Here is a 24,342-nt window from a genome sequence, read left to right as displayed (position 1 = left end):
CAAATGTATCAGTACTCGTACTTGTAAGTACTTGGGCAAGTATCAGTACTTGTACTCACAAAACTGGTTTCAGTGCATCCCTTTATATATGTTTATAAAAACAAAATCATACATTAAAAACAGAAATGTACAAGCCCAAATAGGACAATTAACCAAATCCCACGCTGAATATGAAATTCCCCCGCTGGGTAAAGCTTGAGGACTCCTTTCACCCAAATACTTCAGTAGCCAACCTTCTCTGGCTTCAGCCTAAGCTGAGACCCACATCAATAAACCCCATCACTTCCTTCTCACTGCACATTTGGGACTCCCTTAACAAACAAAAGGCCCTCACTTCCCCCCACATACCACTACTATCTTTCTTGAGGAACCCCAACTTTTCATCCGGCTTCCTCTAGCCCCTCTAGCTTAAAATATGGACAGATAAGGGACTCACGCATCTCGGAAAATGTCAGACCCAATCGGGCAAGAAGCCTTTCCCGTACCTACAAGAACACTATGATCTACCGGCTAACGAACTGTTTCGCTACCTCCAAATTAAGAACTTCATACATGCCCAAACAAAACACCTGCCCCCACCTGGCCCTCCCAGCCCTTTTGAACGAATCTGTAGAGATAACCCTCATGCTCCTGGAATCATATCCACACTTTACACGTATATGTTAGCACCCCCCGAACATCCTGCCCCTTCCTACACGGCCCAATGGGAACGTGACCTGGGGTCTACTCTGGAAGACGACATATGGCAACAATCCTGGCTCAACACGAAATCTAGCTCACGCTGTACCAGTATGTTGGAGATCAATTATAAAGTACTACTACGCTGGTACAATGTGCCAGCGAGGGTGGCCAAATTCCGACCCCAAACTTCTCCGCTTTGTTTCCGAGGTTGCCTATGCCAGGGCACCTTCTTCCACATATGGTGGCAGTGCCCAAAAGTTGCTAAGTATTGGGACCGGGTATTTACCATACTTTCGTCCTTATTTCAGCGGCCATTGAGTAAAGATCCCACATTTACACATGATAGGAGATCCGGGTAACAACCTAGTAGCCCTTAACCTTTTCCCACTCGCAGCCTGACACTACCCAACCTTTTCTTCCCCCCCCCCTCTTCTTCCCCACCTCTCCCTGCCCCCCTATGTAGTTTTCCATACAAACCATCATTTGTACTTCTGACATACTGTGTGTCGGTCCCTGGAATATGCACTCTTCGTGTCACCCCCATGTACTACAGCCTCTTTACTACTTTCGTGTATTTATTTGCCATCAGGATACCCAGGCTGTATTCCATGACGGTAAACTATAATCTAACCGCCTGACATACCTCCCAACTTATTAGAGTACATGCCTATTTACACTTACCCCCCCTGCATGTAAACCCCCTGGGGTTGTTAAATTTGCATTCCAGGTTCCGACCCATACCGAAAATATTGTGCTGTATCTTGAAGTACTACGACTGTATGTTACAATGATTTGTAATTTTATTGCCTTTTACCACAAATAAAAGGAGGTTGGGCGTCCTCCTGACAAACCTGCACCCAATTTGATATCTTCTGCCCCCATGTGCTCCAAGATGGAGACTCTCATAGTTTAGAGTTAGGACCGCACTATAAGAGGTGCCTTGGCGCGGCAGTGCGGCTTTCACATCCTCTGCAGAAGACGTGTATCCAAACCTCTGTCATTATCCTTAGTGGTGAGACAAGTTGTTTTACATGCTGGTTTGTGAGTGTGCCATAATGCCTTTCTGCTGTTTTACCACAAATAAACATTTATATGAAAAAACAAAAAAAAACAGAAATGTACAAATCCCAGGAGCCCCGTATGCTCCTTACAAATGACAGCTGCCTCCTAACTTTAAAATTTTTCTCTAGTCTAGTCTTGGAGGTGGAAAAGTATCTGTACTTGTACCGAGTACTTACTTGGTATCGGTGCATCACTAGTGACAACCATCTGAAAATAGCTCCTGCACCTTTTTGCGTGACAGGCAATTTCTACCGCGCGACAAATCGGAAAGGTGTGAACAGCTTTCATAGACTTGAATGCAAATCTCTGTTTTGTGCAATATAAATCACATAGGCGTGAACGTAGTCTAATAGCTGTTAAAACTAATAACAAATGTTACCATAAACTAAAATATACTATACAATGGAAACCAGGTGTGTGGATTAGTATACTTTGTTATCAGAGCAAACATTATCAGGGTTCTTCACAAAAAAAAGGGTGAAGGGTTTGGAGAAGACAGGAGAAGTGAACAATCTAGGACAACATAGCTGATTTAGAAAAATTCTCCAATTCAGCTCCTTTTCCAGTTCAGCTATGTTGCAAACATTATCAGGGTTCTTCACAAAAAAAAGGGTGAAGGGTTTGGAGAAGACAGGAGAAGTGAACAATCTAGGACAACATAGCTGATTTAGAAAAATTCTCCAATTCAGCTCCTTTTCCAGTTCAGCTATGTTGTCCTAGATTGTTCACTTCTCCTGTCTTCTCCAAACGCTTGCTTCAAAAATAAATTATATCTACAATACATTTCAAAAAAAGTAGATTAAGGGCCAATTCAGCCCGGATCTGTTGCGATATGATTTTTCAAAAGATGCTAACATAAGGGCACGGAAAAATGAATGGAAGTGAATAGGGCTAGTTCACACTGCTCTGTTAAAAAAAAAGAAAAAAAAATAGAACATGCATTACTTTTTTTCAGCATAACATAATACAACAGTTCCGGCGTGAACTAGCCCTATTCACACCCTTTAATTTCTTTTTTGGTGCCCTTCCGTTAGCATCCATTGAAAAATGGATCGCGAGGCAATGGATCAGAAGGAGATCAAAAGGTACAATCACAAATCAATGGACCCTCTGTTGACTTGCGTTTTTTTCCCCATTTTTGTGTGAATGGGCCCTGAATTCCTACCTCTCTGGCAGGTGGCTGGTCCTCACTTTTTTCTCTTCAAGACCTGCAGCCTCCAAGCAGAATCTTCACCTCCAATACTTTGGATGTGTTGGACGCCTGGTCACGCTCTGTAATTGGTGTTCCATCAGTGATAGTAGGGGGGGGGGGCAGCAGGTATTTGACATACCAAATAGCAAGTCACATCTAAAAGATTCTACTGCAGACTGCAGCACCTGAAGAGAGCGACATGAGAACTATCTTTGCCCACCAAAAGGAGTATGCATTAGTTGTTTCCTTGTTTTTGCTTTTTTGTTTACAAACAACTGAGTCTCAAAAGCCCTCTCTTTCTGGTAGCAGATTGGGTTGTGACTGTCTGCTATGGATTACAAATCATTCCTGGATAGAAGATGTCACCAGCACACTGAGCACATAATGACAGTGACCCCCCACATAACACAGTTTAGGAAGAGAATCAAATGTTGTCATTGCCATAGGAATACGGCCACATGACCCGCACAGTACTGTCTACCTGAGCTGTCGCCTATCACGTGACTCACGCCTCCTATTGACCGGTGACGATACCTGCTGTAGTCCTGGTGCCCCCCAGCACCTGAACTGGAACGTCACTTCCGTAAACACGGCGACAACCAGAAGGGATGAAGCGGAACACAGACAGGCCTGCCAGCACTGCTTACCTAGCAGTTTGTACTACACAGGTTGGAGTCCCTGTACCTGGAAGAGTCAGCTGCTGTTTAGTCTTTGGAATCTGACTCTGTAGCAGGCGCTTCCAATGCACAGCTATCCACCAATCAACGGGAAGGGGGTGTGTCCTCTGCCGGGGAGCTTGGGAAGGTCGCAGCGTGTATTGCGTCACTTCCGGCCGGGTTGCGGTGCTCTTGTGCGGGAACTATAGAGGCTTGCCAGCTACAATGGACGTGAACGGGCCGGACAGTGACTGGCGGAGTGCAGGATTCAGGCAGAAGCTAGTCAGTCAGATGTAAGTGATGGCGACACTCCTGTGTATACAGGCTGCTTTCTGAGCGAATGTGCTGTACTCCAATACGGAACAGGCCGTGCCTGGAGCACCAATGCCTTGTAGAAGGAAGTGATATAATTCTATGGCCGCATTCTTGGTTTTCTTTTCTAAATGACCCGCCATGGGTACAGTAGCTTTGATGCCTAGGATGGGCTGTGTGTTTCCAGTAATAAAGTATTTATCACAATGTAAATCAGTGCTCACCCTAATGTAGAACTAAAGACAAAACATTGTTATAGTATTAGAGTAAGGGAGCCTTATAACCCTGTCAGCTTTTTCTTTTGTCCTGTGTCCCCTTGGGAAGATTTTCCTTCACTTCCTAACAGCCACAACAGGAAGTGAGATTAAATCCCTCTGATTTAGAGGGAAATCCCTGGGGGTCAGCAAAGTCACCAAAACTGGTGTCCCCTTTGGAAGATTTACCCTCTATTCTGGTGACAACCCAAAATTTGAGACAGTCTTTCACTTTTGACAAGTTAAGGTTGAATCTTCCCTAATGGGGACACACGCAGTAAAACCTAAAAAATAAAATAAAAAAAGTTTCGGCTTCAGTTGCACTTTAAAGGAGAATGATCATTTTGTGTGAAAACCATGCAGAACGTCATTATGGGTTCATGTACACAGACGCAAATACAATTGTATAGGCTTTTATGTGCAACGCCCGGAAGCCCCAGTTGCTGTGTATTTCAGCCGATATGATTGTATGAACAGAAAACGCTGTATGAGGGCACACGTATCGGCGCTTACAAATGCACCGCCGCAAGTTCCCCAACATTAAACTCCCGCTTTCGGGAACTTACGGCCATGCGCATGTAAAGTCCCGGCGTTTACATGCGCATGGCTGCGTACAGTGTTTTCTGTCCATGCAATCCCTGTAAGGGTAGCTGCACTTCCAGGTCTCTCTGATGTCCCTATAAAGTCCCTCAATAATCAGTTTAGTGTACCAGTAAAGTCACCTAATTGTAAGGGGGACAACGCTGCTGCACTGCTCCTGAATTGAGAGCAGAGTTGTCACTTTTTACGTTGGCCGTGTCTGCTTACACTACAGTGGAGGAGAAGGTGATGAACTGGATGTGGTTATCATTATCACTGCAGGTTCACTAGCCCTAAGGCTTGTCAATCAGCTGCTGGCCACACCCAGTCCTGCCCACTGCTTTCTGTATTGACAGCACTGTCTTTGCTGCTGAACCCCCCTCCGACCCCCCCCCTCCCCCTGTGATCTGCAGTGTGTGAGACGCATCAAGAAGGATTTTGCTCGGTCAGGGAAGGTGAAGGAAGATTTTGTTTACTTTTTGAAGCTTGTAGATCACCTATTCGATTTGCTACTTGTTTAGATTATGATATATCTTTAACCCCTTCATGACTGAGCTTGCTTTCAGTTTCTGTTCATAAATGACTGACACACTTTTTAAATTTTTTTTAACGTTCTTCCACGGCAGTAATATTTCTTACTAAATGAACCTACACGTATTATATATTGTTTTTTAGAGGACAGATAGGACTACATAATTATATCAAACATGTGTACCTAACGCCTCACTTAGTTCGATTAAAAAATGAGCCAAAAGCGTAAACAAAAAATGTTTTTCACAAGTTTTGATTATTATTATTTTTTTTAGAAATGTTTTATAATTATAGTATGAAAAAATATATTTATATATCATTTTTATTTTCTTAATTTTTTTACACTTTATTTTTTTTGTCAGTTTAGACTGCTTGATACAGTAACTTTTTACATTTTTGACTATTAGGCTGCTCCAAACTTAGGTACAGCTAATAATAACCTTAGAGACTGATCCTGACAGCATGTCAGAATCAGATCTCACTAAGTCCCCATTCACACTGAGCGACATGGATAATCGCAAGTTTTCCGGCGCGATTGTCATATGCGCGATATTGCGCTACGTCGCACGTCTTTTCATATTGGGCTGTAAGCAATCAAGGGCAAAATCGCGCGACATCCGCACAAAAAAGGGTCATGTACAAGCGACGAGCTACAGGCGACATTGAGCTGTAAGATGTGAACAGCTCCATTGAAATGCATTGGACTAACTACATAGAGCGATATCGCGCGGAAATATGCGCGATTTTGGAGTGGAAATTCGTGCGATGAACCGCTCAGTGTGAACGGAGACTTGGGCTGGGTTCAAGCAGTGAAATCCTATTAACTCCTATGGGCATGGTTCCCACCTGGGCGTATTTCAGCACGTTTTGATGCGCTGAAAAAAGCCCTAAGCCTGAAATAGTACAGGAGCTTCTTTGGGGCGTATTTCAGCGCATATCCATTGGTATTCCCGAGTGTGGCTCGGGGTTAACAAAGCGGTAACCCCAAACCACACGGGAATACAGCGTAGGTCTTACCCTGCCCGCGATCCCCGCTGTGTCCTCTGGGTTCCATCCCTTGCGAGCGTCCGCGTCGCAGGGGGGCGGCACCGGCGTGAAGTTTGAAAGGTGAAAAAAAAATCCTACCGACAGGGAGGTATAAAAACGAGCGTCGAACGCGCGTTTCACTGAACTAAAAAATGCGCATAAAATGCACCTATGGTACGCCCAGGTGTGAACCCAGCCTTAAGGTTTCTGATTGTGATACAGAAGTGATACATTTCAGGCACAGAGATACATTGTAACATTCTGCCTGAGATGTATCGCACAGCTTCATAAACATCGGGCCAGTCTATGGAGCTGTCAAAACAAATAGCAGAGAGGTGACTCACTCTGCTACCTCTCTGCTATCTTCAGCTGTCAAGTACCTGACCAGACTGGGACAAAAAATAGGCCCAGGCATTTTAGACAGAGCAGCCCAATCATGTGAACCCGAAGGCCCCGCCCCCAATACAGGGGTGGGGCTGAACATGGAGGTGCAATTGAGGGGCGGGGCAAAACACAGAAGAGCAATCGAATGCAAAAAATAGAGCAAGCCCTTTTTTTGCACTTGCAGTGGAACGGAACGCTGGCAAAGTTTTGCCACGCGTCCCATCGCACTGAGGGCAGGGGGGCGTGGAAGCGGTGCCATTGACTTCAATGCACCGCCACGCCCCCTTTCGCCCCAAAATGCGGGTGGAAATTTCTCAACGATCGCGGTGCGTTCCAGCAGCTACCGCACTGGAACGCTTTCGGTGCGAACAAGGCCTTTGGGGATTAGCGACGTGCTGGCTGGACTCAGGGATTAGTGACGCGCTGGCTGGACTCAGGAATTAGCGACACCCCCCCTGAGACTCCACAGAGCGCACCAGTGGCCCAGCCTCCTCTGCCGCCGGTCTGATGCTGCTGGGGCCCATGCTGCCCCTTGTATGGCCGATATGCATGTAGGGGGCCCGGGCCCCTCATATGAGTCGACCATACCCCCCTGATGGCAGCTCTCTCCGCTATGTTTGGCTCCTGTGCCAACCCCCGATTCCCCCCCCCCTGTCCAGCATGGGGTTGTGGAGCTCCTCTCACTCCTCCAATCTGCTAGTGATTCCCCCTCCTCCCCCCTCCTCGTCAGCTCACCTTCTCCTCCTGGACTCCGTTCTGTGTTTCTGTGATCTTTAACAGGACACGCCTAAAGGACTGACAGCTAAAGGGTGATGTACGATAGTACGATAGTACGACAGTACTATCGTATTGTTGTGAATTGCGCTATTTATATATAGTATTTTTATGGTTGTATAGTGATGGACATAGTAATTTAGATCAAGTAAACCAAAATGAGCAAAGCACTACTTCGCTTGAATATGGATTACTAAGTACATTCTATCACATAGAGTTGACCAGGGGAGGGAACGTTTATAAACTTGTATATGAAACAGTATCTAATAATATTTAAAAAAAAACAGAAAAAAATACTTGCGTTTACATTTTTATATAATAAAAATTTAAAATGTGTGCTTATTAAAAATACAATACCATTTCTGTTGATTTTTAGTAGTTTCATTACTCAGTCTTACAACAGCAAATTTGTCGGCAATAAGAGTTGCAGTTTCTATATGTTTTGTTAGCGTTAAATAATAATTCCCCAGCTAATGCTTAGGAACAATGTTCTGGGTATGACATTGCAGCCAAAAATAATGTTTTACTTTGTTGGATATTATTCCTTGTTAATTAATAGAAATAAATTAAAAAAAGAGAAATACTCAGACATGGATTAGCACAGCTCATTAAATGTGGGAACATTGCAACAAAGTCTTGGATTTTTTTCATGCTACAGTCAAATTGTTAAGCCTTATGCTTGAAAAAATATCATTTTATATCAACTGTCACTCAAGCGGCGGCCATATTGAGTGGGGCATGTGAGATTAATAATGTGCTGGATTAGTGTGATCCTAGTTCATTTTATTACTTCATTCGATTAAAAAAAATTTGATTAATCGAACACAAAAATGTTAATCAGTACCAGCCCTACTTTAAAGTTATCTCTAATTCTGGATATACTATGTTTTATTTTATTGTTTATCCGATTAATCGAACCTAATAATCGGCTAACTAATCGATTTTGAAAATAATCGTTAGCTGCAGCTCTAGTCCAGACAGCTGCCAGGGATGCTGAAAGCCTTAGTTGTAGTAATGCCAGATAGCTTTGATATTCCGGCTATGCTGTTGTAAGAACCAGTGCATGTAGTTTTTTTTTCTTTCATTTTGAGCCTTTTTTTTTTTTTATGCAACTCTAAAACAAATCAACAAACATGAATAAAAACAGCAAAAAGTCTAAATATTAATGGTTAGAAGAAGAAAACAACAGCAGTAAAATAATAAAGTAAAAGGGGGGGAAAAGGCATACATTAGGGCAGTCAGAGTAAACAAAGGGTTAATAAGGGAGGGGTTAAATAGCAATACATTTAATTTTTTTTTAAACTGGTCAGGTTGCTTTAACTTGGGTCTCATGCAGATTGAAGCTCATCCCTCTGGTCTACAAGTGAATGAGAGTACATACAAAATTAACAATGTTACTTTTTATCTCTCTAACTGCTATTTGAACATTGTTTATAAACATTGTGTGAAAAAATTCTCGGCCTGTGCACTTCGATAAAGTTTTCTTGGGCGTCTTTCCCCCCACTATTTCCCCCCACTATTTTTTTCACTGCTTCACAGGTGTACACAATTTTTAAGCTTGGCATGCTGAGTATCTATTTACATGGCACAATCTTAGCTTTTATATTTGATAAAAATGGGTATAATATCATGTTTTTGGGTGCTAAAATTAACGTAACTGCATTTTTACTGAAATTTCGTGTTTGAGGGGGGGGGTTTAAGTAATTTTCAGGCTTAAAATTTGTATTCAAATGTGTGCAAATAAATAGCAGAAACGGCTCTGGCAACGAAAGGGTTAACATTGAAGCACTGCAGAACCACACAGAGAACCCTCCATGTGCCGCCTGATGTAAACCTGCTGCCCCCTGATTTGCATTTAAGTGGATGCCTACTTATCTCAGCACAAAAAAGCAAAGTGTCATTTGGGCCAGCACCGGTTGTCATTTTTCACAAATGATTGTAGCTGCACTGTTTGTGTTTATGGGTGTTTTTTTGTAATACCTAGAAAGTCCATAGTCCCATCGCACTCCTGACTAGTGATGGGCTCGGGCGTGTTTAGCAGCTCCACATGCCGAGCCCGCCAGGAAGCTGACAGCGTGCAGCGCCAATCACAGGCACTGAGACATATCCCGATCTCTGCAGCTGTGGACCGGGAACATGTCTCAGTACCTGTGATTGGCGCTTCGTGCTGTCTGCTTCCTGGCGGGCTCGGCACGTGGAGCTGTGAACGCGCCCGAGCCCATCACTACTCCTGACTGCACGATCCCTTTTCAAGAGGCGGGTGCTACGGTAGTCGAAGGGTGGCAACCATCACAAATATAAGCAAAAGCAGAGGCACTCCCGGGTGAAAAACAACAAACATCTATTTATTGACGTACAGCATACCAAGTATTGCAACAAACGTTTCGGGGTCACGCAGGATCCCCTTCCTTAGGCAAAAATAATACCTCTCACAATTTCCCCATTCCTTCATAAACCCCCACACATTCAGGAACTGTGTCATCTTTTATTTCTTTCTATATGGAGGTGTTTTTTGTTCATGTACATTAGGACTTTGGGAGATTACTAACGTTCTGAAAACTTTGTTTTTCCAGTGATGAGGCCATGCGCAAAGCAGGGGTTGCTCACACAAAGTCTAGTAAGGAGATGGAGAGTCATGTGTTTCTGAAGGCTAAAACACGAGTAAGTATATCATATCCATCTCAGTGTTGCTCAATGATACTTACCTGTGCCTACCTAATGATGCTGCCAACACCACACCTACCTAGTACATATCTTGTGTATACATCATACTTTATTGTGTATTAATCACAGTGAAAGTCCCCCTCCAGTATTCTTTGAAATACTGCTGTATATGCAGAGACTTGGGGATTTCCTGTAGGGAATTTTTCTTTGTTAGTACATTACTATTACTGGTTGTTTTGACCTTTTTAACCACTGAAACCGCAACCAAAAGTAGCTACTAGCAGTTCATCTCATTCACTTGTTTGTGATGCTGACGAACATGGCAGTGTGTACTCCTGCACTGCATGCACTGATCTCAGAGGGGCCTTACTTTGTTTAGGGGCTGATTAACACGGAGGAAGAGAATATTTATTATGTGTGTGTTCCTTTTCTGCCTGTCCAACTCTTTGACTCCTTTTCCCCTTTTTATGCCCCCTTCGGGTCGTCTGGTGCATATGTGTTATTTTCAGTGCCCAACAGATCTACTCCTTGTATATTAGTTGCCCATGCTACCCATAATACCCATTACTTGCTCTTGTTATACTGTAATGTGCATTATGTGTCATGTATGCCTTTCTCTTGATTACGAGGACTTGCATCCTACATGTTTATCGTTTTTGCACCTTAGTGTTCCCCTATCCTTCTTTTTATACTTCATTAAGAATGCCTATTTTATATGTTTCATGCTTCTGTCCATGCAATTGGAAATGTCCATGTTAGTTAATTTTAAATTTTTAGTTAATGTTAATTTTTTTTTTTCTTCTAAATGTTCTAAATAAAAAAACAATTAAAAAAGAATATTTGCACAAAGAAGGTTGTTGTCCACATCACTCCTAGTAAATCGGTTGATTGGTTGCTATAGGCAACAGTTCTGAACTTGTGTGCATTTTCTTTTCCCTAGTTTTAATGGATCAGCCCTTTTGGATCGATCATGTTTTCTGCATATGTATCTTACAGCATGTGTTTACCTCAGTGTTTGTTTTTATTCCAGGAAGAGTATTTGTCTTTGGTTGCAAGACTTATTATTCACTTTCGGGATATCCGTAAGTTACAAAAGATGATTTGCTAGCAGTGTAAACCAAGTGATTTTGTCTCTTATCTTAAAAATCTCTTTAGGCTAGCTGTTGGAAATAAGCCACTGGCTGAATGCAAAAGAGGAATAAAGCTGGCCATACACCTATAGTTTATCTGCAGATTTTCTATGGTCAGATGGAAAACGTGCGTCAGATTCCTCCCATCTACGCTAAACTGTGTTGATGGAGGAATCTCCCGCTGGGCCAAGCTTCAGTATCTTGCTAGTCGTCCCCACTGGCTCTCAAAATACCTGAACAATCTGATTGGATGCAGGCACTGTTCAGGTATTTTCAGATCCAGCGGGGCTGACTAGCAATATACTAAAGCTAGACCCAGCGGGAGATTCCTCCATTCACACACCTTAGTGTAGATGGAGAAATCTGTAGCACTTTTTCCATCTGACCATAGAAAATCTGCAGATAATTGTAAGGTGTATGTGTAGCTTTGCTGTAATCATATAGCCTCATTAAAAGCAAGTTATGGTAATATCTTTCTTATTCATTTTTAAATCTGACTTTGTTTTTGGTTTTGTTTTGCTCTTTAAGGAATGTTGGAAGGCAGAGGAGAGCTTCCTCATCATGTGATCATTGTGATTGACTGTTGCGGTGGTCACATGATCCAGAGCCTGTGCCACCACCTTCTCATTGTAAACAGTGATCAGGAGCTGTCAGGTGAGAGCTTGGTCACTATGCTGTGAGCATGCTCTCGGCACAGAACAGCAGACCAACTGACCTATATATTTGTACAACCAGCGTTAATCCCCATGACTCATATATGCATTACACTGGTGGGAAGGTGTTCCAAGTGTTTTCACGTTTGCAGGCGAATTGGGATAAGAGCTGCATTATACACTGCCCAGCCAAAAAAGTTAGGCACTCTAATATTTCATTGGACCGCCTTTAGCTTTGATTACGGCATGCATTTCTGTGGCATGGTTTCAATAAGCGTATGCAATGTCACAACATTTATTTTCGTCCAGAGTTGCATTAATTTTTTTCAGCAAGAACTTGTAGTGATGATGGGAGAGTCAGACCGCTGCATAAAGTCTTCTCCAGCACATCCTAAAGATTCTAAATTGGGTTAAGGTCTGGACTCTGTGGTGGCCAATCCATGAGAGAAAATGATGTCTCATGCTCCCTGAACTCCCTGCACTCTTTCACAATTTGAGCCCGATGAATCCTGGCATTGCCATCTTGGAATATGCCCGTGTCATCAGGGAAGAAAAAACCCATTGATGGAAAAACCTGATCATTGAGTATATTCAGGTACGCAGCTTTTTGGGGGACATAACGTTGCTGAACCTAGACCTGACCCAACTGAAGCAACCCCAGATCATAACACTGCCCGAAATCCAGGTGGTGACTTTTTTCTGGCCCGACAGTGTATCCGTTACATGTTCCCAATCACATATAACTTCAAAAAAATATGTAAAGAATACTTTTTTACTTGCTGAAAAATCTTAGCTTTCTGCTAATGTATTGTACAATGCTAAGGAGGGGGCTGTGGAGTTCATTACCAGTTGCAAACTAGATGTGCGGGACTGCCTGCCCAAAAAAAGGGATCTCAAGGCATGGGTGGTACATTGTATGTTAATGTATTGTCTCTCAGTCTGTCCCTTTATCTGCACATTGCCATTTATTCTAAACAAAAAAAGCAGCTTTGACTTCAAAGATTAGTCAGACTTCCTGTATAACTTCGCTTGAGGCCAGTTACTGCAGAAGTTGATCATAGAATCTACTTTATAAGGGGCTGGTGTATGAAATATGTGCTGTAGGAAGAATTTCTTGTTGCAAATAGCTATCGGTCTGCTTTCATCGGTCATAAATGCAGTTAAGGTCTGAAAATGAAATGAGGGATCAGATTGGTTATAATCAGTAACGAACATTTCCTTAAAGGAGAACTATGGGCTCAGGGTTTTTTCCCCATAGTTCTCCTGAGGGTCACAGGAGAACACAAACTAGCGTTCTCACGTGACCCAACGCTCAGTATACCGCGAGCTGCAGCTCGTGGTATACTGGAACGCCGCAGCCGAATGTCTGGATCCACCCAGCTGCGGGATTGACAGCTGGCTCTGCCTATCCAGAGGCAGAGCCAACTGCCCGCCCCCATCCGTTTCGCCAGTCAGCGCTAGAGGATCGGACAGGGGAGGGGGGGGGGAATCCCTGCAGGGAGCCGTGAGTGACCGGATCCCACCTGTAAAGCCCGGCACCTACCTATGTCGCCCTGTATAATTGCTGTATGATCATGGATTGATGGGATATGTAGTCCTCTATTGCTGAGAGTCCTCTATTATACAGCAATAGAGAATGCCAACCGGCTGTAGAGGACTATAAATCTCCGCAATCCATTGCTGGTTGCCATTCTCCATTGCTGAATAATAATGGATTGAGTTACAGTTCTTCATAATTATAATGAAACTGCCCTAAAATCTTTAGTCTGTATTGTTTTAGAAAAAAATTCACATGTCCCTTCAAGAACAAGTATCGGTGTGGTGCACACATAGTAGATTTATATATTTTTGCTTATTGAAGAATATAGGGCTGCAACAACTAATCGATAATGAGAATCCTTGTCAACGTCATGTCACCTTAAAGAGAACCTGTCCCCTCCAATGTGCAATCATTTAGGGGGCTTGTGAGCCCCCCCATGTGATAGCAATGAGGTCAAAAAAACCAAAGTAGAAAATAAAGTTAAACAAAATGAAATAAAAAATGTAAAGTCTCCCAACCCAGCGAACGCTCACATACTAACGGAAACACAAGTTAGGTAGAGAAACTGCAATTGCGCTACATATGTCGGGTATTGCTGCATGCGTCAGAGTGAGAGCAATAAGTCTCGTGCCGCTTTTCATGGCTAAACCCAGCTAAACTGATGACCGGGATTTTATAATAAATATTTCTCTCCCGTTCATTGAAGGACACAGGCAACAGATCGTAGATCCTGAATGGTAGGGTAATATCGCCACCTGCAGGAGAAGGACGCTAGGCACAAAACTAAAGACCAATTACAGCCTAGGGGCGGCCCCTGCCGGTGGCCAAACCCCCCACCTGCTGACAAGTCTCCAGTTTTTTGCCTAGCGTCAGGAGTAAGGAGCTAAAAAATTTTCTCTGGAGAATTTTTTTCCTTTCTTCCGTTTGATTTGATTTTTCTTCTAGCAAGTGTCCCCAGGGCGACAGGCTGGATGACTGTAGATCCTTGTAGTCTCCCCTGGGTGACCGACGAGCGCATGCAGACTCTGCTACGGTGGGTCGGCTGCGACGGGTGGTCCTCCCCGACGCCTATGGGATTCGTCCCAGGGGGGGGCTCCTGACCGGGGGCTCCGGCCCACCGGTCGCGGCTCTCCCCGCAGGCTGGCGGCGCCGCGGCTTCGGTCGGGGGCGTTCTCCTGCCGGTACCCTGCTCCTCCTGGATCCTGGCGATGGTTCCTGTCTTCCCTGGTGGTATGTATGTGGGGTCTCCGGTGGATGGCCTGAGGACCTGGATCTGAGGTAAGCTGCATGCTGCACTGTTTCACAGCTGCAGCGTCCTGTGTCTTCCTCTCTCCCTCTCCCCCCCATGCTGTAATTGGTCTTTAGTTTTGTGCCTAGCGTCCTTCTCCTGCAGGTGGCGATATTACCCTACCATTCAGGATCTACGATCTGTTGCCTGTGTCCTTCAATGAACGGAGAGAAAAGGATTTTACGGTGAGTACAAAATCCTATTTTTTCCCCAAAATGAAATACACAAATTCAGTGTTGGAAAGTTTACTTCAGAATAAAACTGCATGCACATTTCTTGCACTCGCACCACGCGTTCCAGTGCAGGTGAGCACACTGTGGGCAGGAGGCTTGTTTGGGATGCCTTTGAAATCAATGGCACCACAATGCACATCCTGGAGCAGAATTTTCAGGCCTCGGCCAACTAATTGATTGTGAAAATAGTCGTTAGTTGCAGCCTTAGAAGAATATACTTAGATGAAATTTTGTGTGCCCTGAGTTCAGCGTTAACTTTTCAGAAGAAATCAGAGTGTGTGCTGAGAGTTTGTACTTTCCTTTTTACAGATAACAAGAAATCCCAAGCATCAGTAAGTGGTAAGACTTCTTAAACCTTTTGTCTAAAGGCTTTCCCTGAATTTCACATGGTTACAGAACCGCACTGTGGTTTTAGAAAAAGTCATGCTTTTGAAATGAAACTTTCAGTAATGGTGTTTCAGTACCTCTTAGTGTCATCCATATATGCAGAGATTTAAGATAAAGATCCCCAATGTGTCATCGGTGAACATGGCTGAACCAGGAATGAAAAGCTCAGCTTTCATGATGCAGCAGCAGTTTTAGCCTTTCTTGTAAATCTCCACTGTCAGTAAACATGATCTAGAGCAAGATGTAGACTCCAGTATACGTTTCTTGATGTCGGAGAACTTTTTGCTAGATGGGTGGAATTAATATCTTTTCATTTTCAGATTGTATACATTGGCATTCTCTGACATTTTTTTTCTTTTTTTTTTTTATACTTTCCTAAAGACCCAATGAATGCTTTACAGACTCTGACTGGTGCAGCTCCTGTTAGTGCACAGGGAATACCCATGGGTGTCCGTCCTCCTGGGGCACAGATGGCAGCCATTGGTGGAATGGCACAAATGGCACAACAAATGAGCCTCCCTGGTCAGCCACAGCCAGGTGCATCGGGTATGCCACCACATGGATTGGCAGGTGTATCAGCCGGAAACCAGCCTAGTAAGTAACTGAGGAGTTATAAAATTGGGAGGTAAGTGTATGTAAAGGCAAACAGGGAAGGTTAGACTCTTTGTCAGGTCTGTATTGCTGTCTGTGTCTCTGCTGGGGAGATTCACCCTCTCTCCTTGTTCAGGTGACCCTAAATTTTAGCGTTTCGCCACAGCAATAGGAGACAGTTTTTGTGACGAGTCCTCTCTCGAAGATGGGAATTAAGTTTTACTTTGGAGCGATTTCCTCTTATTTCATGTTGTGTGAAGTAAAGAGAAATCTCTGGAGTGGGACACAGGCAGCAAAAAATAACCTGATCGGGGTTTTAACTGCTCTCGACTCTTTTTTCTAAAACGGAAAATGTATCACCTTTATATACACTTTGAACCTTTTTGTCTACACTTCATCAGAACTTTACTTGTAGCTTGTGTACTCTGTGTCATTGTATTGGAACCATAAGATCATCTGGACAGCCAAACAACTAGATTTTTCAAGAGGCGTGCAGCAGTGATCGTCCCTGGTTTTCTGAGATTCGGCAGATAGGCTGAAATGAGAACTTCTTATTAAAAGCCAGAGCAACACACATACTATCAAGAGCAGAATTAGTGTTACGAAGATAAAATGTTATATTCATTTTATACTTTTGGGAGTGTTCTCTATCATTATCTACCCTATAATATATTTTAGGTATGCTGTGTGAATAAGAATGCATAATAGTGGGGTTTTCTCAAATTTGATTTCTGAAGTAAAAAAACAAACAAACTTTAAAGTGGAATTCCAGGAAATGTTGCCTTTGGGGCTCCCCCGTACTGCAAGAGTTTAATGCTCATTTTTGTCTAGGGTGCCTTTTTTAAATCTCCTTTTTGGAAGTGCGCAGCAGTCTTTTTTTTTTTTTTTAATCACAAACAGGAGTTAAGTGCCGATACAGGCACTAATGTGTTACTAAAGCTGACCATACACCTTGTATTTTTTTTTTATTCAAACCGCACGCTGAACGAAAAAAGTAACAGATAAGAGCGTTGATTGAGGTATCCCCGCTGTTTCCATTGTATTCTGACAGTGGCCTCCGTGCTGCTGTCAGAATACCCAAACAGAGCCAGCAGCTCATTGGCTGCCCGCTGTGTTCGTTCAAAGATTTTCACATAATGTATGGCCATCTTAAGGCATAGTGCATTTGGTAGAATAAAGCAGTTTGATCCTTATTTTATAAGGTAGAAAGCAAAGTGTAGTCACCCATAGCCACCAGCCAGCAGATGTTACCATATCAATACTTCATATAGTTGTGCGTGTACTATGGAGTAGGTTGATGTCTTAAATTTTCTTACTCTGTTTCTTAGCCCAACTGCAACTCCAGCAAATGGCCCAGCAACAACAACAGCAGCAGCAGCAGTTTCAGCAGCAACAGGCAGCCTTACAACAACACCATCAGCAGCAGCAGCAGCAGCAGCAGCAACAACAACAGCAGCAGCAGTTTCAAGTCTCTCAACAAAATGTTATGCAGCCACAGCAGCAGCAACAGTTTCAAATGGCAGCCGTAGCTGCGGCTCAACAGCAGCAGCAGCAGCAGCAGCAGCAACAACAACAAGCACAACAGCAGCAACAGGCACAGCAGCTTCAAGCTGCAGCCCAGCAGCAACACATATTGAAGCTACAGATGCAGCAACAACAGAGTCAGCAGCAGGTAATTATGTGACTGTAACTTTAACTGTGCTTGAGCTGCAATGAAATGCAACTTCATTCTACTATTATTACTTCCTTGTTGTCGAGGCCTCTTCTTTTTTTTTTTTTATTTATTTTTTTATTACCCTTAGATCTTTGATAATGATAAAATGCTTGATTGCATTCTTGTTTGAAAAAATTGTTTCCACAGTGTGTCTATTTTCTTTTTTACTGTTTATTTTCAGCATATTTATAAAGTACTGCTATGTGCTTGATGAATGTGCTTTGCGTTGTGCTTGCTTTTGGACTTAAGTGAACTCGCATTATTTTTAATGAATGAGTGGAAGAAACTGTGTGCTTGGGAGTACTTGTTTGAGGTCATGTGACAGGGCTCCCCTCCTATCTGCAAATGCGTGATGTTTCATGCAGTGTCCTCTAATCTATAATGGTGTGGAGTATTTCCAGTGATGTTCTGTAGTGTGTATGAGGTACATCCACATTCAGAAATAGGCTCCATTGTTTTTAGGGGCTTAAAGTGGGTATGTCATTGGAATCCTAAGTTTTCACATGCCTGTGGTGGGCATATTCACATACCATGGGTTTTTGGTTATAAGCAGTCTGCTTGAATTAAAAGAACCCTCCACACACACACACCCCACACGCCCTACATTGTACTTGATGACGCCTATTTGCCTGCGACTCCTGGAGCGCCTTAGACTAGGGGCTATGGCACCTGGTTGCATATTGTGAAGGGAGGCTGCAGGAGCAAGGGATTAGACAACCCCCTTTTTTTTTTTAACTGGTAGCCTAGACATAAGTGAGCATTTAACCCTTGTAGTGCGGGGGGAGCCCCCTTTGGAAGCAAGTATTTTTCTTTCTCCGGAGTTTAATTTTATCCTTTTTAATATTCTGAATTTTTTATGGTTACAAGATGATCAGTTCTACCATTATTTAAGCATTAAAGTGTTAATGCTTCTCATTTGTAAGTCAAATATATTCAAAGTGATCTTGTCAAATCTCCTTATTTTTAACCAGTTGTTTTCTTTCTTTAGCAGCTGCAACAGCAGCAGACTCCACTGAGATTTCCTCATATGCAGCAAATGCAGCAGCAGCCAGTTCAACAAGTCATGCAACAGCAACAACAACTGCAGCAACAGCAGCAACAACTGCAGCAACAGCAGCCACAGCAAGTGATGCAGCTCCAGTTGCAGCAACAGCAGGTGGCACAGAATCAACAGCAGTTGCTTTCCTCCCAATCCCAAGCCCAGTCTTTGGTGCAACCAGGACAGACACTCTCTGGACAGATTCCTTCCCAAGTTATGTCGGTAACTCTCACACCGCAGCAGCAACAACAGTTAAAGTTACTTCAGGTAATTTCCTGCAAAGGCTGCAAACTATTTGAAAAACCTGTTTTGAAATATGTATATTTATTTAATGCTTCTTGAACGTGGGCATTTAGTGCATTTAATCTAAATAGGCCCCAACACCTATATAACTTCAGCAACCATTGAAAGCAAAACACTTGCCTGTACCAGCTCCGCCAAGATATTTGTTGTGCCGCTCAGTGAAAATCTCAGCAGGGTGGGGAAAGGTGAGAATGTTGCTTTGAAGGGCTGCTGATGTTGTAAGTCTATGGGACCAAAACGAGGTGTAATATGCCAAAGAAAAAGCTCATGTACTTTTCCCAGCAACAGGCATTTTCCTTATTGTGACAAAACGTTTAGATGTGAACAGGGTCATAGAAATGAATAGGCTTTTTTGGGGGGCATAATTTTTTTAGGGCAGAAAAAACGCTACAAAATGATCAGTGTGAACCAGGCCTAAGAGTAAGTGCGCTTACCCTTTAAAATTTCCAATTTAGTTTAGCATTTGTTATCACCAAAATATTTAAAGTGGAAATGTACATCTTTCTGCAACAAAATCTGTTCTGTATTCTAAAGCCTAGGCAGCACACGTCACATGGTCTTTGTCGGCAGCATCTGTGGGTGTTTCAGGTCATTAAAACTTCAAACAGACTAAGGGGGTGACTTATAAACTGTTTGCAAAAGGAATAACTATACAAATATGATTACACACCTTGCATTTATTTTAATGTTGTTGGCATGCTCTTTCTCACTTGAATATCTAAAAACGTATGTTTGCCACTGCCATTTTAAAGATCAGCTCTGTGCTAGTGAAAATAAAGAAATAACATTTAATCCAGTTATATATTCAAAAGAAACATTTAAGGGGCATATTTATAAAGCAGTGAATCTGACATATACTATACTATTCCTCGCCTCTTCACACCAGCACAGTCTGTTCCAGACCAGAGAAATACTGCATGTCTCACTTTGTCTGGTCTAGAATGCACTGAAACGCATGCAAATGAACTGGAACGCACCTAAAAGCCCATTTTAAGCTATAAAAAACAGCTCCAGAAGGTGGCAAAAATGCGGTAAAACACAATGCACTGCATTCCAGATCTGGTCCGGAAAATGGTTTGAACCTGCCCTCACAGGGATCTATTTTCACTTTGACAGAGGAGTCTGTCAAAGTGAAACAACACTCAACACTCAAACTCTGCTGGTCTTGTGCAGTAAAGTAAAGCGTACTCTTCTGAGCATGTGTATTTGGAATGCTGGTGCAGAAGGATGGAGGACAGTTTCAGAAAAGGAACCTTTTTCTCTTGTCCGTGTATAAAAGCTTGGCAGGTGTCATCTCTATTTACCTCTTCAGCAGGCGCAAGCTCGGCAAGTGCATCAACAAGCACAGGTTCAACAAGCCCAACAGCAAGCGCAAGCACAGATGCAGGCAGAAAAGCAAGCTCAGCAACAGCAGGCGGCACAGCAAGCAGCTCAACAGCAGGTGCAGCAGGCCGCTCACCAGCAAGCCGCTCACCAGCAAGCCGCTCACCAGCAAGCCGCTCACCAGCAAGCCGCTCACCAGCAAGCCGCTCACCAGCAAGCCGCTCAGCAACAAGCCGCTCACCAGCAAGCCGCTCACCAGCAAGCCGCTCAGCAGCAGGCTGCTCAGCAGCAGGCTGCTCAGCAACAAGCCGCTCAGCAACAAGCCGCTCAGCAACAAGCCGCTCAGCAACAAGCTGCCCAGGCTCATATGGCGGCAGCAGCAGGAGGCCAGGTAAGTGAAACCATTGTGGTGTTTTTGCATGGAGTTTATTTTAGTCGCAAATTAAAGCCACTTGAAGCAGCATTGCAGGTTTTATATAGTAAAGTTGACCCCTCCATCACTCAATAAAGCCATTTTTCTTCCGTTTTGGATGAAGTATGAAATGGCCAATGGCCTTTGTCACTGGCAGTGAAAGTGATAGAAAATCCCAAATTAAGTTGTCGCTGAAACAGGAATAAAGGACAAATGTTCCAGTGGGGACATGTTTTCCAGTCGCGCAATTTTCCTTTCTTTGGAGAGATCTCTCACTTCCTGTTTCTCAGGTCCAAATGTGAAGGTACATCTTCCCAAAGTGTCACAGACGGCAATAAAGCCTGTCAGGGTTCCATACCCGATCCCTATCCAAAATTAGAATATTTTAGGTATGCTATAATGCCTAATCTGCCCAACCATGCCTATTTTCATTGAAAATGTATTATTTTTTGAACAAGCCCTGCCTCTTTTTCTGCGTCTTAAACGTAGTTTTCCTATACGATTGTTGGGAAAGCTGTAATTTTCCACTTCCTATTGTGATTTACATTCTTTTTTTAAACACAAATCTATTTGCAGAGCATTTCAAATATTTCACATTCTGTTCCATTTAACTTGCAATTCTCCTTCATTGCTGGTTTTGGGTGCAATAATATGCCTGTTGGTTGAAGAGGAGCCCTCTACAGTTGTGAACATTGTGGATAGCGCAAATCATAATGAATGGCAATGGAGGTAGGGCTTATAAACTACCCGCTTGGAAACTGCACAAGTACTTTCATAAATGGACGGATGGTGGACTTTCAGTTTGTTGAATAGGCTGCTCTTGATACAATAACAGGGTTTCACAGCTTCATGAATCATTTTTCAACTACACTTATTTGGAGTTTAGACTTGTCTGTCAGCTGGTAGTGGACTGCACACCTATAGCAGAATAGGTGACGGTGTCTTTTTCCTTGTGACCGTTCTCAAAATCCCCCACATTCCCATCAGGTCATTGTCTTGCTTTGGTTTCATCCACTCATTGTACATGTAAAACTTTTTTTTTTTCTTTTAAATCAGGCACGGGCCTTGGCAATGCCAAGGCAAGATATTTAGGACTTTGCACATCAGCCATCGGATATCAAGCCTGACATCACTTCTGCCCATGTGTTTCCAGGCTTTTCCTGCATGGCCTAGACATCAATTTTTTTTTTTGCCTTACGTAGTCTTTTTCATATGGGCCATTTGTGGCTTTATCATGCAATGATTGCCAGCAGATTGGCATTCAGTGTATGGTATTTAATAGTTTAAATTAGGGATGCACTGATACCGGCTTTTCAGTATTGAATACGAGTACCAATATTTTTTCACTGATACCAGAAGTCCCAGTAAGGAAGCCTTCCCAATTAGCACAGAAGCCGTCTCCATGCTCCCTCGTCACCAAGTGACAAGGAAGCATGGAGCCGGCTGTCTGGACAATCGGGAGGCTGGGGGTGGGTAATGACTCGCCGCCCGGATTCCTGATAGGTGGAGTAGCTGGGCAATTAAGAAGCTGGGCAGCGAGTCATTACCCGCCCCCCCGGCTTCCTAATTGGCTGAGAAGCCGGCTCCATCCTTCTCGTCGCCAGGTGACGAGGGTGCATGAAGCCAGCTTTCTGGCCAATCAGGAAGCCGGGCAGCATGTAATGACTCGCTGCCCGGCTTCCTAAAACCGGAAGTTCGGGTATCGGGCCAGGCATCGGAGCATTTGGGCGAGTACGAGTACTCGCTCAAATATTTGTTATCGGCACCGATATTAGTATCGGTATCTGTGCATCCCTAGTTTAAATGATCGCCTAGTGGTCTTGAATTCTTTAGGGAGAAAGGTTTCCTATAATTTCCCGTTACATGTCACTATATTCATATTTAATTTTTTTTCTGGGTGATTTTGAAGTTTGTAAAATAGAGAAAAGCTTTGTTACATAGTAATAATAAGCTAATCCATAACAAAATGCAGATGTATGAGGATTCTCGGGGGCTATTCTTTTGACTCTGCTGTGATCTGCAAGCTTAATTAGAAGTCTTCTATGCTTGGGGTGCTGTAGAATGCTTCTTAGTTTGTAGGGTGTTCATGGGATCCCTGCCCTTTTTGTTTTTTTGCATGCATGCATTCCTTTCCCTTTCACCACTGGCACTGCATTCTTGTTTTTACTTTTGTCTGTTGTCCCTCTGTCCTCCAAAGATGATCACCGCAACTATGACTCGAGGTGGGATGACAATAAGGTCGCGGTTCACGCCCACCACTGAATCTGACACGCCTCCAAGCTCCATCCCTATGGGAGGACAGCAGATCCCACAGGTATTGACTGACTTGTGGGTGCTAGAGTTATGACAGGCCCTCAAAATAAGAATCTGTTCTCCTGGGTTGGCAGCCTTGATCTGCTCATACTGATAGAAAGTTTTCTTTGTGGGATATTTAATCATGTCTTGTGTAGATTTAGATAGTTTTGCTTCTGTTGGATTGTGATGTTTGCTGTTGTGCATGTTCCTCTAGAACTATAGCGTGTGGTTGGCTTTTGCTCCTTTTTTTTACTGTTTAGATTGCTTTATTTAGCATAGAGTTCATGTTGCATATTCACAGTTGACTAAACAGTACAACAACAAAACATCAGCAATAGCTTTCCCATTCGATGAATTCAAGAAATATATGCTTCCGGTTTTAGCTTTTAGAGTTCAACTCTAGGATTGGTCAATAAAGTGTCAATTCACTTGTTCACGGCATAGGCACTTTGTAAAAAAAAATAATTATGTTAAAAGTACTCCTACGCTCTTCTAAAGATTGTTCCATATGGAAGATTCTGACCGTTACGTATAACTGTTTAACATGCACGTGCAGGGATCACATCAGATAGCAATAGGCGAATGTTGAGTTGGACTATTTTGAAAGTTTGTCATCGGACCAGGTCAGTATCGGGATGTCCACCAGCGATGTATGATGGTTTGCTGGAAGCATATCCAAACCCAAAAACAAACATAAATTGCACACGTTCTCTTTTTTCCAGGGTTGTTTCCTTTTTATTTTCACCAGGTAATCCTGCAAATACCACATCTTCCTGTCCTGGATGGCTACGTTCACTCATTCCATTAAATCTATGGAGGGAGCTATGGTTGCCGCCCTGGCTAGACTTCACACGTCTGCATTTTTTTTCCATCATTTATTACATGCAGGTTGATAGAATTAGTCATTTAAAAAAATATATTGTTTTTGCTGTCTGCTCAGCTCACAGGAAAGGACAAGGATGCTGCATTTCTGGCAAGATCATAAGCTATTTTCTATACTTTCTGAAAATGTTAGTAGCCTGGAAAATGAGAACCTACTACAACCACCACATTTAAGGATTGGTACGCTGCAATATATTACAGTTTTTGGGTTTAGATACGCTTGAAATGTGCATGAACTGGGAGATGGATGGTACCAGAAACCTTTAGTGGCATGTCTTTTCTGTCTGTGTATGACTGACTATGAAAACAGATAACGGTTATTAGCAGATATGTGGGTTCAAGTTATATGAACATTCAATTGATGGCCCAAGGTACGAGTATCATAAGCTAAATGGCTGCTGCTCTTGGTTTTGCGTTGTCATTTTTACTTTCGCGTA

General features: G+C 43.1%; 1 protein-coding gene across 4 annotated transcripts in view; it reads left to right on the top strand.

The window, feature by feature from the left end:
- The first annotated feature begins 3,759 nt into the window (after window positions 1–3,759).
- MED15 (mediator complex subunit 15) overlaps window positions 3,760–24,342 on the top strand; it is a 28,219-nt gene continuing 7,636 nt past the window's right edge. Inside the window, exons 1-9 of one of the 4 annotated variants that reach the window (XM_018572760.1) lie at window positions 3,760–3,884; window positions 10,025–10,112; window positions 11,146–11,197; window positions 15,269–15,298; window positions 15,728–15,940; window positions 17,266–17,609; window positions 18,640–18,957; window positions 20,306–20,707; window positions 22,926–23,042. In XM_018572760.1, the coding sequence (XP_018428262.1) occupies window positions 3,817–3,884; window positions 10,025–10,112; window positions 11,146–11,197; window positions 15,269–15,298; window positions 15,728–15,940; window positions 17,266–17,609; window positions 18,640–18,957; window positions 20,306–20,707; window positions 22,926–23,042 (1,632 nt within the window). In that variant the 5' untranslated portion in view covers window positions 3,760–3,816. The remainder of the gene's footprint in view (window positions 3,885–10,024; window positions 10,113–11,145; window positions 11,198–15,268; window positions 15,299–15,727; window positions 15,941–17,265; window positions 17,610–18,639; window positions 18,958–20,305; window positions 20,708–22,925; window positions 23,043–24,342) is intronic. The other 3 variants (XM_018572763.1, XM_018572762.1, XM_018572761.1) reach the window with 3 other exon arrangements.

This window comes from Nanorana parkeri, unplaced genomic scaffold, assembly GCF_000935625.1.
Source record: "Nanorana parkeri isolate BGI_ZX_2015 unplaced genomic scaffold, ASM93562v1 scaffold2124, whole genome shotgun sequence".
Lineage (NCBI taxonomy): Eukaryota > Metazoa > Chordata > Amphibia > Anura > Dicroglossidae > Nanorana > Nanorana parkeri.
This window is presented reverse-complemented; position numbering and strand designations above follow the sequence as displayed.